The following is an 18,626-nucleotide window of genomic DNA, read 5'->3' as shown; positions in this document are numbered from 1 at the left end:
AACAAACAATTTTTTTTTCTTCTATTCATTATCTGCAGTATCTCTCCCTTTCCTCATTTTCCTCTCCCCCTTCTTTTTCTAAGAGGTTTCACTTTGAAGTCCTCAGACTTTATTGTGAGGATCTTCCCATATTTTCTGTTTTACTCCTTGATTGCTGTGGGCATGTTTTCAGGCCTCCCTATAGCTGAAACCAGTGATAAACCTCACCTGGCAGACACACATGCGTGGCATCAACACTTCTCCTTACAGATCAGAGAAAATAGTTGAATTAACAGCAGGCATATCACATCCCAGGACTGATTTATATTACAAAACACATAGATCATTGAATAGGCCAAAATCTTTTTTTCTAAGAGCAAAGGCCAAAATTACTACTAAGCAGGTTAGTTTATAAATAAAGTTGCTACTACTTCCTACAGAAATATGTTCTAATGAGAAGAAACATAGAAAATGACACCTGAGACAGTATTCATTTTGCAGCATACCAACAAATGGCATGACTTATCCCATATTTGAACTGAGCTCTGCAAAATAATAAAAATGACAAACCATGATATGTTTTGTTGCTGGCAAGCTATACCACTAGAACAGGACACCACAATTTTATACCAAGTATTAAGCAAGCATGGTAATTAGTTTCTCAAACATCTTACTAAGTGTTGCAAGAACTGGATTCCTCTTGCTGTCAATATCCATGAGCTGATGCTGAGTCCATTACCGAAAACCTTTGTTTACTTTGGATGAATGACTTCTCTGCTAACTAAAATGAACCTAACATAAAACAACTGCTTCTCCCCATTGTAACTGATAAAACTCCCCAGACTCTGCCTTATCCATTAGACCTTGAAGGAATCCAACTTTTTTTATTTTTTTTTTATTTTTTATTTTTTAATAACAACATAAAGAGTGAGTAGTAGTGCTGTGCTTTCATGTTACATGGATCTGAGCTATAGTTTTAATTCTGAACTCTAGCCTAATAATTCTTCCCATTGGAATTCCTAATCTTGTTTCAGCTCTAATTAGTTACACAAATCAGAAAGACAAATAACAATTATGAAAGTGTAAAGGCAAAAATCTTTGAAATTTTGTGGGAATTATACCTTATTCCATCAAGACCTTTTTTTCCTCTTCCTTCTCCCCCTCTCTCCACACCCTATGCAGATCCTCTTTCACAGTTTTTTTCACATACAAAGACATCATAGCTCACAGCAACAAGGAATAGTTTGTGTGTGCATGAGTGCAAGTGTTCTCCTCATTCCCATAGTAGGGCAAGACAGGGATAAGTACAACAAGAAGTACTAAAGAGTGCCCTCAACTAATTCTATGTACTTTTTTAAAAAAAAGGTATTGCAAGAAGTACTTATCCTGAGTTTCTAAATACAAATTCTTCCAATCTGGGAGTTCTTTTGCTGCTGTGGAACCATGTGTGCAACTTCAGATTTTCACAGTTGATTTCTATTGATTTTTTTTTTTTTTTTTTTTTTTTTTCAGAGATGTATTTTGTACAGGACAGAGTTGGATGGGAGGACTTCGTTCTAGCCTGAGAAACTCCTCGAGTTTTGGGTTGCTTTAAAGGCTGCCCTCTTAGTTAAAAGTAGTACTAAGTATGCACTGACGCCTGTGGAAAATTCTTTTTCCTGCAAACAGAAATTAACTTGACTATTTTCAAAGAAGACAGTAACTGTTAAATTCCAAATTTGAGCACTAGTGATAACCAGCCTCATTTTGTTGAAACAAATGGCATGTCACATTTTTTCCTTTGAAAGATGCCATTGCCAGTAGCACAATGACCCTGCCAGAAATGCTGTTGGCAGCATATCATTCAGATTTACTTTACCTTATGGTAAAACATTCACTGCAATATGCTGCAAGCTAAACTTCAGAAGGTCTTGCACAGAATCTTTGAAAATACTGCCTCCAGGCTGCTTACAGGAGAAGTCTATTATGTCAGATTAATCTGTCACTGCTGCCCTGAATTTGCAGTATACTTTCAGAATGCTGCCATGCTTGGGGACCTGCTGACCAAGGCTAAGAAACAGGAATTCAGACCCTCATTTTCTTCTATCTCAAGACTCCAAGGAGGTGAGCACTCCTTGGGAGAAAAAAGCATGAGGGCCAGAGAGCAGTGGCTCAACTGTGCAGGAACTTCCCTCCAGTGCTTGGAATGGCCAACAGGAAAGCACTGCTAGCCCAGACCTAGGACTACTTCTCCATATAAGGTGAAGAGTTTCATTTGTTACAGGGATCTCACTAAATTTCCACATCCCTGTTGATGCACAATTGCTTGGCTCAGCTAAATAATCTAAAACAGAGTGAAGCAGTTTTCACTCTGACAGGGTCTGATGAATGGAAGAAGTAGGTTATAACCTGGCAGTTTTTATATCTATATTCTTATGCCATCACTGTCTTTTCCTTTAAGACCAGGAAAGCAGTTTCAGCATGGGCAGGGAAAGAAGCATTGACACCTACTGGGTATTTTTAATACAAATCTTTATTTGTGAAATACAGGAGAAGCTTGGAAAAATCTACATTTTATTATATCTCAGTTTGTTGACAGTTCATGCTTTAAAAAAAAAGAAGTACATGTTCCAGTCCTTGGTCACTCACATTTTACTGTTGCTTTATTTTTGTTCCAGCTGAGTATTCATTCATTTCAAGGCCAGACTAGATTCAGTTTGTTTTTTTCCAGCATCAGAGTAACAGTGCAACTTTATTGGGAAATAGCTTGAAGTACAGAGCTGTTGTGTCAGAAAAAAAAAAAAAAAAAAAAAAAAAAAGGCATATTTATTGACTCAAGGTCAACTATGAAATGAACCAAAGCTGTTCAGGATATATTTTGTCTTTAGATGCAGGTAGGTCAATGGAAAACCTGCATATGACTCCAACAACAAAGGCTGACCCCAAGTCACTTAAATTGATGGTGACAGCATAGTTTGAAAACAAGCAATGTGCATTTTAGTATGCAAGTGATATAAAAAACAGAACAAAACAGAATACTCAACACATGATGCATATGCACTGACATCAACCCATTTTCAGGTTTTCTAGCAAGCAAATGTCTGTGGGGAAACAAACAAAAAAAAGAAACACATATTAAGGGGAAGAATGTTAATGCTAATATTATATCTAAGTGTAAGAGGTAAAATTATCCTGACCACATTTAGACAGCCATAGCACAACTCTTCAGTACTTCAGTTACAGCATAGAAGACAGGAGGCAGAAGCCAGCAACAGCTTTCAAAGTGCCACAATATTCAACTATATCAATTCAAAATGCAAAACATTCTTAGCCATAATATGTGTGTGAAACAAATCATATCATTTTCATACTTTAAGGCACTGCGATTCCAACAATAACTCTGTGGTACTAATTTTAAAAACAGGCTCAAATAATATAAAAAGACTAAAGAAATTTGGAGGAAATTCCCATTCCTCACTCAAAACCAAACAAAAACAAACCTTCAAAAATTCCTTCAGATCTCTCTGCCAGTTTTGTTACCTATGCGTAATTTAATTCTTTCTCTTATTCTGCTTTTACTAAACAAGGTTTTTGCTGCAGATATTTTTATTTTTATTTTTTTTCTCACATATGGCACCCATATGCTTAGTAGCCCACCAGCTACTGTAGGCAAAATATGAGGGTAAAGTTATGCATTTTGACCAAGCAGCCTACCACAATACCACACCACACAATACCGCACCACACTAAGCAACAATACTTTAGGCTATGGCAAAGACTACCACAAGCAGGAGATATGTATTTCGATTATAACACCTACATTGAGCTGATGACTGCATGTGCCACAGTGGGAGAAAAGGCCTCCCAGTTCATGTGCAGACTAAATTCACCGCAGACAGCTGAGCAAACAGCTAAAAGCATGTGATCAAATACTATATGAAAAAGCAGAACGCAATAGAGCCATATAAATAATATATATATATATATATATATATTTAAATATACTTAGCTGTTACTTAAGAATGCCTGAAAAATAGCTGCTAAGCTTCTACAGTGGCATCAGTAACAATAGCGTTTCATATTAGCTTTCTGGAAAGCATGGTAATAACTAGCTGAAAAAATGGCTTACCTCCTCATGACTGCAGCACAGCCTACATACTCCTCCAAGAATGCCATTGATTATCTGTGTGAAGCACAGGATGAACTCTATTCCTCCCAGGACAAGAAGAATGGAAAAGAGGGTGACATTCCACTGAACGATGTTTTGAGGTTCTTGACATTTAGACCACTTATTATACTCAAACAGGTACCTGTACACATCAAATGCAAGTATAATAAAATGGTGTCAGAGTGGAATGCTTACTACACACTAGAACCAAATTATATCTGGCTTGTAATTGCATCAAGGATTATCACTCTAAGTAGAAACAGAAAATGTAGCCGTTTACTCCACTCAAATCCTGCTCTGTTTAAGAACATGTTCAGCTACAAGACTTAACAAAATTTGTGTGGTTCAATTTCTTCAAAAAAATTTAGGTTAGAAAGGCAGAACCTTCTATTATTGATCAAAGCAAGAGACAAGCTTAAGACAGTTGAAAGAGCAAAATTATTTCTCAAAACAAACACTGAACATTCCAGAATTTGGCCTTTACTCTGATGACGGCAGTTACCGATTTGAAGCAAATAGGCCAATTCCTTTCTTGTGCTGCTGTCTGTGGGCCCTCACATGCCCACTCTGGACAAGCCACACACAGAATAAATTCAGAGGGGTACTGCAGTAGATTCCAGCAGCTGCTCCTCTTCCGTGTCATCAGAACATAAGCACATATAAGCCTTCAGCAAAGAGTTAACTCAGTTATTCTACATTAAGTCATAGCTGGGGAGTGGGCAGGGGAGGAAGAATGCCCCTTCCTGGGAGAGATGCAACTGAAATGTAAAATTCAAAATCTTTGCTGCAAAGGATCTTTATGTGGTTCAAAATCCCAAGTCCTGAAACTGTATACTTTATGTTTGAGATGTTCAGGGACATGAACAGTATGTGATATATAGATATATTTAGCTATATGTATTTAGAGAGAGAAACATAACAGGTAACTATCTCCTCCATAAGTTACTACAGATAATATAGTAATTTATTAACAGTATTACTGAACTACTTCCAAGTATCCTTACCAGCATGTATCAAGAATACCCATTTGTAATTGTTTCAGAATCTGATATTTCACATTGCAACTGATTAGCATATTCAGATCACTTTTTGTAAAGCTGGCGATTTAAATTCCTTTGGTTTTAAACTGCAGAAGTGGGGGTAATTCTGATACCATCTGTTTAATTCTTAGTGAGTGAGGAGCATGAACTTATGAATGGATCTGGGTATGTGGCTACTGAATATTGCGGGAAGGTTATGGAATAAAGTCCATTGTACATGCAGAAAGAAGTAACATACTCATGAACATACAAGAAGACAACTTACCCTCCAGAAGATTCAGTGAAAGGATAGATCCAGTTTCTTTCTACATGAGTATAACAATATGGTCCATGAGACAAGCCCAGTGCTGAAATGATTATACAGTATCCAGAACCAAGGATCCCAACAAAGGCTGCCAGAACTGAGGAGAACATCTGCACAGCAAACACAGATATGAGTTTTCAGCACAGCGAAGAACTCCTGAGGACCAGCAGGGAATGGGACATAAAGGATCACTTACCGCACAACTTTTCCCACAGTTCTCATGGCCAAAGCACCCACAGCTGTCATCACTGTGAAGCCCAATGAATACTGCAGCTGGAATGAGTACCTGGGTATGGGGAAAACAAACCACAAGGTTCTTCGTTCTGTTTTGTTACGCAGACAAGGCAGATAAAACACACTCCTCATATTGCATTCATTTACAAAACTTATTGGTGTTGGGGGGAGCCTGTATATATTATTCAGTTTTACTTCCCACACAGTAGGCTTTTCACTACTGATAGTAGTACCACCAGCAACAGCATAGGTATATTTCTATTTCTATGTTATGTATACATAGCACTTCATTGCCTAAAAAGCCTGTTGATAAAGACCATGCTGTAGTATTATGGTATTACTGCAATTTGAGATGCTTCGACTTTAAAAGTTTTTGTTTGTTGGTTTGTTTGTTTTTGTTCCTACCCCACCCCTACTCCCCCAAAGTCTGTATCCTGCAAATAAAATGCTTTGGGAAAACAAAACAAAACACACACACACACAAAACAGCAAAAAACAAAAGGCACCACCACCAACAAAAAAAATGCATTCACTTTCTGTCAAAGGAGGACTACAAGGCAAGTCTCTGAAAATTGTTTTCTTATTTTAAGAAAACCACCACCATATTAGTTACTGAAGAGTAGTTATCACTGTCTGTGTGAAAAAACAAGTATGACTCTAGTATAAAGTCTGGGAATATTCTACCCAATTCATTCAAACATCTCATTACAGACATCTAGCTTCTTCTAGGTTTCCACATCCACAGTCTCTAGTGACAGAAGTGCAAAGCAATGGAGGGGACACTATCTGTAAGAAAATTAAATTGCCCATACTCCAGAGCCTTTGGCATAAAATTAAGAGGGAGGAACAGAGAGCTGATTAAATAGAGTGTACTCCCCACCAGCACTAATAGGACTTAATACTAGTTTGCACTTTTACAAAGACGCCACATCCAGGAATAGCTTGGAAAAAAACAAATGAGCAAAGTGTTACCACTGAACAGCACAGATTTACTATACAGTTGAGCAGAGTCACATACTAGTCAGCCCTTACTCAAACCTTTTTTGAGCCACAGTGCTGCAGGTCCAGAAGAGGTTGTACAAGAATGTGTTTCAGGAGCAGTTCCATTTGTTTCATTTGGATTACCATGTCTGTAAAACTGGCTTTGCTAATGTCAGTCTAGGTTCTAATGGGGCTGTAACACAGCTGTAAGAACCTCTCACAAGACAGAGGGCCTTATGCAATGCTTTTCACCCTGTAATTTGCTGATAGCTTAAGATTTGCAGTCCTAAGAGGATGGTTAAAAGTGAATGAAGAAGAAAGCCTAGTCAGGGAACATAAGTATGCTAAACTGTGGTCCACAAAATTGAAAATTTAAAAAATAATTGCTTCAGATTAGCAATCTCTCATAGTGAACACACTCAGTTCTTTATCTTTGGCTATTACTCTAATTCAAAATTCTGGTAACTGTTATTTGATTCCTCTGAAAAAAGAGCTAAACAGAGCTGTAACATCTGTCTTTCCACATCTCAGATAACATACATTAAGGAATTTCAAATAAATACTAGTTATCTACAGACATAAAAAGGAGAATAATTCACTAATAGAATAAAAATGTAAGATTTAGCCTTTTACATAAACCATGTCCTGCTGAAAGGCCTGGTTCCATTTTTGCATTTGGGTTCTGCAACCTATACCCTAATTCTCAGCTATGAAGTGACATAATGTTACAGATATGATAACCAAAGTAACTAATAATACTAGCTTTTTTTTTTTTTTTTTTTTTTTTTTTTTTGGTACAATTCCAGAGACTCCTGCTGACAAGATATTCAATGAATAAATTAACATAACTGGTAAAGAAACAGTAATACCAAGTAACTTTAAAATAAACTTCAAAGAAAACAGTAGCTTATTACTTACCAAAAGGCCTCCACCTAGAATGCCATGGAGGCACTCTACATATTTGCTGAGATGATGCTCTGAAGCAAATCTTGTTTCACCATTGGGAAAATAAAGTAAAATATTGGCCACAATGCTGAGCAAGGCAAGGATGAGCAACTTACAACCAATACACCTAGTACACCTTCCAAAACACATGTCCTCAGCTTTTCAAGTCCTTCTTTCTCTAGTCCAACCTATCTCATATTTGTCCACACCTAAAAGAAGATCAGTCTTTAGTCTCACCTACTTAAATACTCAGGGTTTTCTAGCTACCTGGATGACGTTTACAATGCCTTCATACCTGTCATTCCCAATTGCAAAGTGAGGAAACAAGGATGGTAGAATGTCACCACCCATTTTAAATGAAATAATTGTTGACAAAACAAATGCAATCAAGGAAATACTGAATGCTAGGTAACTTCACTTTAATATATGATGCATGGAATGATCACCATTGAACATGATTAGACATGAATAACAGGCTCCACCACAACATAAGTTCTTTCAGAAATTGAAAGAAAAAGGTTTTGTTTTCTTTGTTAGAAGCAGCTTTGGCTTTTAGGTTTATAGTCTATTTCAGAACAACCTGAAGCCGTGGAAAGATTTGGCTGACTTCAACAATACTGAGTCAAAATCTTGGGTACAAATAGAACAAAGTCTACAGCAATGACAAGTATGTAAAGCAGCCTCTTTCCTTGCTATTCTGTAATGGAATAAGAGTGGACCTCATCAGTTCTGCTTGCCTGTTGAAAAATAAACAAAATGGGCAGGCAGGGATGTACCTGTTCTTGCCATTATAAGACAAGCTGAATTTAGATTAACAATGATTTCCTAAAGCCAAATCAAGGAGCACTGGTGAAAAAAAAAATGCATCAAAAACAGATCATAAAATGCAGTTCTTGTAATGAAAATTAAAGTACAGAAACACACACACACAAAAAGAAAAGCTCCAAACAGAGGGCAATATATTACACCAAGTGTTCCAAGCTGTGGTACATGTCCTGGTAACATTAATTTGTATAGTAAATCAAGATACAAAGTGATATGGAAAAAATAAGATATATCTAACTCTTTTCCCTCATGCAAATGTTGCCAAAATAGCCAAAAGTTTCCTTGTTCACATATATACAGCTCAACACAGAGGTATATGTTGCCAGGCCCAGTACTATCACATGATAGAAGATATTTCAGCAAGAACTTCAGCAAGTCTACTGATGACATCAAGCTGTGTGGTGCTGTTGACACACTGGGGGGAAGGGATGCCGACCAGAGGGACCTGGACAGGCTTGAGAGATATGCCCCTGAAAATCTCATGAAGCTCAGCAAAGCCAAGCACAAGGTCCTGCACCTGAGTTGGGACCATTCCAAACATGAATACAGGCTGGGAAATGAGTGGATTGAGAGCAGCAACCCTGAGGAGAAGCACTTGGGAAAGTTAGTGGACAAAAAAATGACCATGAGCCAGCAATGTGTACCTGCAACCTAGAAAGACAACTGTATGTTTGGCTGCATCAGAAATGCAGCCAGCAGGTTGAGAGAGGCAATTCGCCCCCTCTCGTTGAGCCCTGACCTGGAGCACTGCGTTGAGCTCTGGGGACTGCAGCACAAGAAGGACATGGACCTGTTGGAGTGGTTCCCAAAGAGGGCCATGAGGACAATCAGAGGGCTGGAGCACCTCTTCTATGAAGGCAGCCTGAGAGCTGTTGTTTAAGGTAAGGTTGGATGTGGTACTTAGGGACATCATTTAGAGTGTGATATTGGTGGTAGGGGGATAGTTGGGCCAGATGATCTTGGAGGTCTTTTCCAACCTTAATGATTCTATGATTCTATACCTAAGAGGTCCAGACTAGATTCAGGAGATGTTGCTACTGACATCACTGTAATACAATATAAATCACATTTCAAAAAACAGTCTGGACAAACTGAATTTGGGAATTTACAGGATATTAAGAGGCTTTCAGCTACCTGGGGAGGAGAATACTCATTTGAGTTATCTTTCTTTCTTTTATTTTTTGATACATAAATATATATATATATTTAATACCTAAATCACACTGTAAATAAAGTCCAATTTAAATCCATACTATTCTGGCAAGTATTGTGATCAACACTGAAGCTTAAAGAGAAAGAAAGGAAGGGGGGAAAAAAAGAGAGAGAAGTCTTGCACAGATGTGGTTCTGTGATGTAACCTCTCCGGGTATTGTAGCTGTTGACCTTGGAGACTTCCTTCATTATGAGAAATATCCTCTTATTGTAGAAACATAGGCTTACAATTATTGTGCACTTCAGCTTTGATGACTAAAATGAGCACAAACATCATCCTGCATGTTTCCTCTGCAGAAGGAGATGACTTCTCAACTGAAACCTCCCTTCATTGTGTTATGCTAAAAAAAACACCGCCCCCAAATAAAACATGACAACCTCCCCTACCCACCACACTTGATTTGACATAAAATTTCACATAATTAAGAATTCGTATATTTAAAATTGATTTTTTTTGATTTATTTTTTTTTTCCAGACAATGTAAATAAGATTAAATTTATTTAATCCCCCTGAAAATCCCCAAAGAAATGAAGAGTTCTAGAGTTTAAATGCTATTCTGTAAAACCATTTAAAGGCTAATCAAAAACAAAGAACCTTACTCTTACTTTCTTTGCAGGAATAATCATGTCAAGTATTTGATCAGATGGACAGCTAAGTGTTAATTGTGTATATTTTGTTAGTGGATGTGGTACGTAGAAATATTCCCTTATTCTGTATACTATCAAGCATGTGAATCATTGCAGTTACTAAAAAATAATGATTAAAAAAATAGTAGTAGTTCAAGTATCTCTCCTGTGTAATTGTATAGGACAAAAAATCTTGAGGTTTTTCACTTCTCATGCCTGTTTGCTCCATAAATCCTACTGCTACTGCTTGAAAATTGAGCAACAGTGGATTTTTAGCATTTATCATGGGCATGTCCAGATAAAACTGACCTGTACATGAGCAGGAACCAAGCACAAGCTTCTCATCAACCTTAGGAACAGCAGGGCCTTAACTGCAGCTCATGACTTGCTCTAGCACCATGAGCAGAGTTTACACTAGTTTAAACAAACTCAGGATTGGATTTTGAGTCTTTTGTTCAAGAACCATAGTGTTTGCACTTAGAGAGGTAAGATAAGTGCTTACATACTCACAGATGCTTCCCAACAGCCCATGGGAAGCTCCACTATTTCACTCTCAGAATATTTCTGTAGCTCGAATGTCTGCCCTGGACAAAGAACACATTTGAAAAGGAATTTGACCTCCCAGTATTATTAGAAGCAATAAAAGTTTAGTTCTAGGCTAAAACCTAACTTTAGATTATAGGTCTCATCCTCAGCTATGTCTGAGAAGAACCAGGACAGTCAAAGAGGGCAGTAAAGCACCCTCTGGCTTCCAAATCCTGGTCTGTTTGACAGCAATGCAATCCTGATAGCACATTCTAAGGTCCAGTAGGTAGGACTACTGTGAAAGACATCCATAAACTCTCCTGGGAGACCGGGACTGGTTTATAAAAAGTTACAGCACTTAGATTGTATGCCTGAATCATCACTTCTGCAGGATAAAGCCTGTCAGCAAACCAGTGCTACACAGGGCAGGATACAGAGAAGTAGCTGCAAGTAGTGTCGCAGGTGCCTTGTCCAGTTTCAGTGATATCTAAAAATAAGCCTAATCCCACCTGGGATCCAAGGATCCAGCAGCTCCTATATAAAACCAAAACAAAAAAAAAATTAACCTCAATAGTCATTGTTACTCTGGCTTCTCTATTGCAAGAAGAGGACAGAAGCATGCATCTTTCACGAAATAAATATGTTAGAATGTGACTTGTTTTCTTAATGCCAAAAAGTGGGATATCTCATAACTATTAGAATAGTTCTATTTACATTCTAGCTTTGAAAACTTGACCGTTTTCCATCTTTCTGTATCTGTTCCTCAACTGGGATGACAGGAGCAAAATAAATAACTTTCTCCAGCTCAGTTATGTATTGAAAATCCTTGCTATATATTCAGACAAGTCCTAAATTTAGCTAATACGAAGAGGAGCAGCGTATTGATGATTGTCAAAGCTACAACAAAAATTACTTGCAGAGAAAGTTAAAAAACATTTTTTAAAATGCCACACCATTAGCATTTCAAGCAAAAGAAAACCATGAAGTACCACATTTCTCCTATGAAACAAAATTACATCAACTGCAACTACATCTCACCTTAAACCAGATTCCCAGGGTGATCCATCACAACCAACAGAAGAAACAGAGTTGTGACAGTAAAGAAACGTACGTCACAAAAATGATCTCTGGACTTCAATAATGTATTTTTATACCCACTGTAACACTGGAAACGATCATATATATACCCTACTAGAAGGGAAATCAAGTGTGTGTGTCTGGATTGGGAAGAGGAAATCTAACAAACAAATAAACATCATGTCAGAGTGAGTATGCTGTCAAGAACAGGGCACACAGTCTGGGCTCAGTTTCCCTGACTGGACACGGGGTGTGCTACCACATGCTGTCGTGTTGGAACTTGTTGCATGTGTATGCTGTAAGACTTCTGTGCTCTCAGGATGTCTCATAAGCTTTTTTCCCTAGCTCTCTGGCATGTGGTCAGGATATAGTATGGCTGCTATTCCCTTCATGAAAAGGAGATTGGCCCAGTTACTTAGTGTTAATTCTGCTGATCATCTCTAAACTGAATGTTGCTCTTTGAATTATTTATTTATTTATTTAAATAATGTTAGCACCATCCCTCCCAAAGAGGTTCTTGTTCGTTATAACCAGACAAAGGTTAAAACACAGGAAATAGTTGCTTCTGCCATCAGTGTTTTCTGAGCAAATATAAGCAATCTCCTAGACTAAATTAAAGATTCCAGAACAATGGAAAAAAAGATGACACTCTTTACAGAAAAATATGATTTGCTTCTTCACAATAGTTTCTTCAGACACTGTAAATGGTCTTACAGCTCTACATAGCCTTCTAGCCACCCCTACACTGGATTTTCTAAAAGACACAATAGAGGTCAAGAGACACATCTGAAACAGACATATGACATATTACTTCCAATTACCTTGAAAACCATTCAAATAATAATAATAAAAAAAAGTCTTGAAGCAAATAAAAATTTCTTACATTTTAAAAATCACTCAGATGTGAATCAACTGGTTTTGCAAATATTGCCATTTGGATACCCTATTCTACAACTTCTACCAGAGAGCTTCTCATCATAATTTTTCCTGCTTAACTTCTGGTCCCACCCACCATCAGGGAGTACAGTACCCCATGTGTGTGTATGGGCAGGGTGCAGAAATTGTATGACACCAGTGGATGAGACATGGCCTGGGATACAATAACATGGACTGCACAGATGCATTTGGAAAGACTGTGCAACACAACGCATGTTTACCAATGCAGGTTAAGAATTCATGCTTGTATTTCCTTGGAAGCTATTCTATTCATTCCTTCCTTACTGTTTTGTAGCTTATTGCTCACAGGGGCAATACTAGCTCAGACAACTGCTAGGAACATATAATGAATATGCAGTCACCTGTTAGCTAAGCTCAAAGTGAAGCCTCTTGGCCAGCTGTTCAGACAGAGCTCACAGTGACCCTAGGAACACCCACAGCTTCCCTTTAATTAAATGGGGAAACACCCATCTATACTACCATCTATTTCTCAATGTCCAAATGATTCATTGCTCATGTTTTCCAGCCATTATCTGCCAAAGCACTATTCTGTAGCTGCAATTGTCCTCAGGCATGCCACCTCAGAGGTGCATGTCAATCAGCAAACTCCACCTAGACAGTCACAATAGGAAACTGCTCTCCTTAAGTCCTTTGTGCCTGTGGTCTCCTGGCCACAGCCAGAAGAAAGTTGCCAGATTACCTTTATTAATTACACAACATCAACTTGGATGAACTAATGAGCTACTTCTGAGGAGGATGCAACCACCTGCTGCCATGAAACAGGTCACTGAACATAAAAACAATCCTCACACAGCTGTAATATATGCTCGTTCTTGCTTGCTGTCTCTGCCATCAGTTTGAGACAGAAAGCTGCTCTGAACTGTAGAAGTCAGCTTGAAACAAGTGCTTACACTTAATGCAACAACACCTAGAACTACCACATTGACACATAGAGATTTGTTAGTAATAATCCTGACCTAAGAAACCGTCAGCAATGATGCAACAGAAGTAGCTTTGACACTTAATGAACAAGCTCAGAGAATTGAAACTTCACAGAGTGCAGCTACCACTAAATGAGTCTATAGAAGTTCCTCTGTCTAGAGAAGAACTCACAATCCTTACTTAAAAATAACTACTATTAACCCAAGACTTATAATGTTATTGCAACCTCACTTAGCAATCAAATAAGCCACTTCAAAAAAATGTTTTCTGTTGTCATATAAAAACCATAATGTATCCATCATTCATTACTACTTGCAACCACGTTATTATTATAAAATTAGGATATAAGACAAACAAGCTCTATTCCTATTTCTGTCACAGCCTGAGGGTGAAACCTTGGCTATGCAACAAGACTAACAGAAGTTTCCCTTGCACTGTGGTATTTACATAGGCTTGCTGTCTTTCTTCCTGTTCTATCCCTAAATTTGTGCTGTTTTTCAAAAGATACACAACCATGAAGCATTATCATCACTGTATTGTAATTATACACTGTTCAGTACTGTGTGTATATAATAGCTGTACAGATTAGAATCATAGAATGGCCTGGGTTGAAAAGGACCTTAAGGATCATCTAGTTTCAATCCCCCTGCTCTGGGCAGGGTTGCTAACCACTAAAGCAGGCTGCCCAGAGCCGCATTCAGCCTGGCCTTGAATTCCTCCAGGGACGGGGCATCCACAACCTCTCTGGGCAACCTGTTCCAGTGACTTACCACCCTCTAAGTGAAAAACTTCCTCCTAATATCTAACCTAAATCTCCCTTGTCTTAGTTTAAAATCATTCCACCTTGTCCTATCACTATCAACACATGTAAACAGGTGTTCCCTCTCCTGTTTATATGCTCCCTTAAAGTACTGGAAGACTGCAATGAGGTCTCCCTGGAGCCTTCTATTCTCCAAAAAAAAAAAAAAAAAAAAAAAAAAAAAAAAGGGGTTTAGATTAGCATACATATCTCTGCATAGCACAACATGAAGAAGAGGCTATTTTCAGGCTTGAAGTATGCTGATTTTGTGACGCCATCCCCAACCATTTTTAACAATGCACATAAAACAGATATCCGATGAAGGACATCCATAAAAAGACTTTGCACTAACTCCCAAGATTTTAATCAATTACACTCCACCCAGGTGAAGTCATAGGGCTTACTACTGTCCTAACTGAGAGCTACTCAGTGTCATACAAAAGCCTGAAGGAAAATTAAGATAGAACCATTTAGAACCATTACAATTATAAAGTCATCACACAGTTTTTCACATACAGACTTTGGAAGTGGGTTGCTGATTAATCTAGCATATGTTTAATGGACAATGAATATAAGAAGGCTATCACAACAGGAATGAGATTCTATGCCAAAATTTCAGATTATTAATTCAGATTATGATATAAGGAAGCAAAATACACCTTTACCTGTTCTTTGAAGGCCTGTTGGTAAGTACTACAGTACAACACCCCTAGCTCCCTACTACATACGCTTACACTGAGGACTGCTGGTTGCACAGTGGTCATAATCACTTCTGCTATTGTACCTGTGCTATTATGGGAAACTCTTGGTCTAACCACTTACTTTTCAAGCATTTTTTTTAAGAACATACATCTCTTCAACAACTTCAAGCAAAGCCTAACTACATCTAAGGTTTGCTGAGGATTCATCACAAACTCCAGAGTATTTAAACGTATTATAAATAAAAAGAAATAAAAAAGAAATAAAAAAAGCAAAAAAAAGCAAAGATCTACAATAAGGCAGAATGTATATAATGCAGCAAATCTCATGAAAAATAGTCTCACACTTCATAGGAAGACCCCTAATTTGCATGTAAGCTGTTTTTGTGAAAATTATTCTAAATTCATCATTAGCGGCCTGGCTATTTTTCCTTGTGGAAGTTTAATGCAAAAACCTGGATGTTAGCAGTGTCAAGGACTTATCAATATCTAGAAACAGAGGCTGAAGGAACAGAATTTTGCTTGCATGTCCTACATTGCACATACATTATGCTATCCTTGAGTCGCTATGCTCTAACGAAACACATCTCTAGAGTCTATAGGAAAGGCATGTGCTCATTCATGTATGATATAACAGGTGATGTAGGAGAAAAAGGGTTTTCCTGCAGCCCCTCAGAGCATTGCAAAGGAAAGGAAACAGGAACAGGATAACTGTTGTTGAATAAAACAGATGTACAAAAAGCAGACTAAGCTTAATCCAACTCTTCACCATATCTGCTTTGGCTACGTATTTTCAAAAACTATTTGCAGGCCTGTGTTACCTCCCATCTTTCATCAACCAAAAATTATCAGTAGGCATACTACACTAAAAATAAAGATGTTCTACTTCATTTAATATGCTGTCATTTTTGCCCTTATAACAGTAACATGCATGTGCAACTGAAAATGGAAGAGGAAAAAAGAAAAGCACGTGGTAGCCCCACCAAGGGATTTCTGTGAGATATATATTGCATTTTAACACCTACAAGATGTCAAGATGTTTGCTAGGGGAACAGCCATCCTGTCTGCTCAGCACAGTGTGTATCCAAGAAAGCACCATCCCATCAGTGTATCTGCATGCTGCTCTTCAAGTCTGCTGCTTGCGGCTAAACCTGCCATTACTGAAATGTGTGTTCAGCAGTTTATTTCTCCCAGTTGCCACCAGAGCTCAGACATACAGACAGAAAAATAACTTACCAGCAAGTATGGTTGCTGCATGCACAAAACCAGATCTATGCCAAACAACATCGTGCACACTAGTGTCTATGTTGCTCAGCTTTACTGCAGTACTCAGGGCATTTCTTAAATATTTATTTTGGTCTGATGAGGAAGCTATAAATCTAGCAATCCAATAAGCACAGAGGAATTATTCTTTTCCAGTTGTTACTTTTAGTCTTTCTATCTCTTTTTTTTTTTTTTTTTTTTTTTCTTTTTTTTTGGCCTGCCATAGGCTATCAGCATAAACACCTTCATAGAAACTGGCTTTCAAACTGCCAAATGAAATTTGAATTGCATCAGTTTTTCTTCATCATACAATAAATTATAATGTTCAAGTATGTAGCACCTCTGATCTCTTTGGCTAAAACAAATTAATTTTTTTTACGGAGACTTAAATGCTGACACTTTTTGTCCTTCTCAAAGTTACACAACATGAATGTTACACTCAATATGACACTATAATGAAATATCATGCAACTGGATAGTAGGTTTTCATACAAACATTTTTGTGGATTGCTCTCCTTTATGCTCTCTTACATAATGATGTCAGTTGTATTATTAATTGATTTATCGAGTGGTGAAAGAGATTTTTTTTTTTTTAAAAAATAATTATTTAGTACTATTTATACTGTTTAACTCTACAAAGAGTTTTAAAAAGTTGCTGACCTGCTTAAAACAGTATTGTCTCCCAAATATGGATGACTGTATATAAGTTTATATATTACATATGCATTTTCATTAAAACTGTACAGAAATTCTTTGTGAAATAAGTATAACTGTATTGTCCACAAGCCATGATGGCTTTTACAAGTAGCAGCAGAAATTAACTAGCTAATAGACAAATATAGAGAAATGCATATAGTCATTTTCCTCTTGACACAAAGTCATTTTCTCTACAAAAAAGGCTGAATTCCTTCACAGACTGACTGATCAATTCAGTTATAAAAATTACATTGATGCAAACAAAAACATCTGGATAGTACACTGCTAAATAACATAGACAATAAAATGCTATGAAAGTTTATCATTAGTAACTCAGTCTTGATATTTCAGGATTGTGAGTGAATGAATGAATGTTGCCAAGGCAATCTAATAATTTAGATTATTTCTTCCTTTCAAGTACAAAGTTTGAGAACTTGCTGTCTATGCTAAACTTATATTGCTATTGATTTTGGACAATGAGTGGTTGGATGCAATTTCTTCTGCATTTCAGATTTAAAATTAAATCTCACAATTATAATTGATGAAAAAGGTACCATACAACCTGTTATGCCTAAGTTTTCAGTCCACCCTTTTAGCTGTGCAGAAGGGTAGAAAACAAGGAAAGAAAAAGAGGGGAAATATACAACAGAATGCCCACTCTGAAAAACAAGCAACAGAGAAAATCCTATTCCTGTATGGGTGGTTAACTGGTGCAAAGACTATAAAAAGTAATCCAGGAAAAATAAGATATTTCAATTTTTTCTCCCTCAAAATTAAATGAAGAACTAGAATTTGTGAACACATCTTGCAAAGAATTTAGAAAGAACCTCCTTAACATTTTAAATTACGTTTATGAAGAGCAAAAAGAAGAGTTATCACCACTGGTTACAGATAAGACAGTTCTACATATAAGGGTTACAAGGTGCACAGTGTTCATGGTGATATAACCTTGCATTGCTGAGGAAATCATTTTTAGATATCTTCAAAACTGTGATAAACATTTCTATCTTTACTTGCCTCAAAGTAAAAAGACTCAACTTTGGACATGGCACACCAAACATAATTTCACCAGCACTTCATTTGCATAGTTCTGCACCTGCATACTCACCAGGTTGACCTCCTGAGGCTAATGAAGGGGTATGACAACCTTGCTTACTGGACTCAGCCAACACATGATGTCAGTTAGTCCTCTCTCCCAGTACCTCACATCTGCAATGAAGAGCGAGAAGACAGGCAGAAGGTGCTGCAACACCACCCCTATTCTCTTGTTGCATAAAGAAGACTTTGTGTGAAAAAAAAAAAAAAAAAAAAAAATGAGATCACTTAGTCAGATAGAACTTGAACAGTAAAAAAAGAGAAGGGAAGGGAAGGGAAGGGAAGGGAAGGGAAGGGAAGG

At 37.5% G+C, this 18,626-nt stretch overlaps 1 protein-coding gene across 3 annotated transcripts; it reads right to left on the bottom strand.

Annotated features, from left to right (window-relative positions):
* Window positions 1-2,873: 2,873 nt before the first annotated feature.
* TM4SF1 (transmembrane 4 L six family member 1) lies at window positions 2,874-12,427 on the bottom strand. Of its 3 annotated transcripts, none has more exons than XM_035334426.1 (5): window positions 11,329-12,427; window positions 5,667-5,756; window positions 5,432-5,580; window positions 4,088-4,268; window positions 2,874-3,059 (listed from the first exon to the last, which is right to left on the bottom strand). In XM_035334426.1, exons 1-5 carry the CDS (start codon window positions 11,437-11,439, stop codon window positions 3,045-3,047), a joined length of 546 nt encoding a protein of 181 aa, XP_035190317.1. In that variant the 5' UTR covers window positions 11,440-12,427; the 3' UTR covers window positions 2,874-3,044. The 3 variants fall into 3 exon arrangements, with proteins under 3 accessions (XP_035190317.1, XP_035190316.1, XP_035190318.1); XM_035334425.1 differs by lacking the exon at window positions 11,329-12,427 and adding an exon at window positions 7,604-11,300; XM_035334427.1 differs by lacking the exon at window positions 11,329-12,427 and adding an exon at window positions 6,743-7,553.
* Window positions 12,428-18,626: the final 6,199 nt, after the last annotated feature.

The sequence above is a fragment of the Oxyura jamaicensis genome, chromosome 9 (assembly GCF_011077185.1).
Source record: "Oxyura jamaicensis isolate SHBP4307 breed ruddy duck chromosome 9, BPBGC_Ojam_1.0, whole genome shotgun sequence".
Classification (NCBI taxonomy): Eukaryota; Metazoa; Chordata; class Aves; order Anseriformes; family Anatidae; genus Oxyura; species Oxyura jamaicensis.
The sequence above is the reverse complement of the archived record's forward strand: the minus strand, read 5'-3'. Positions and strand labels throughout refer to the sequence as shown.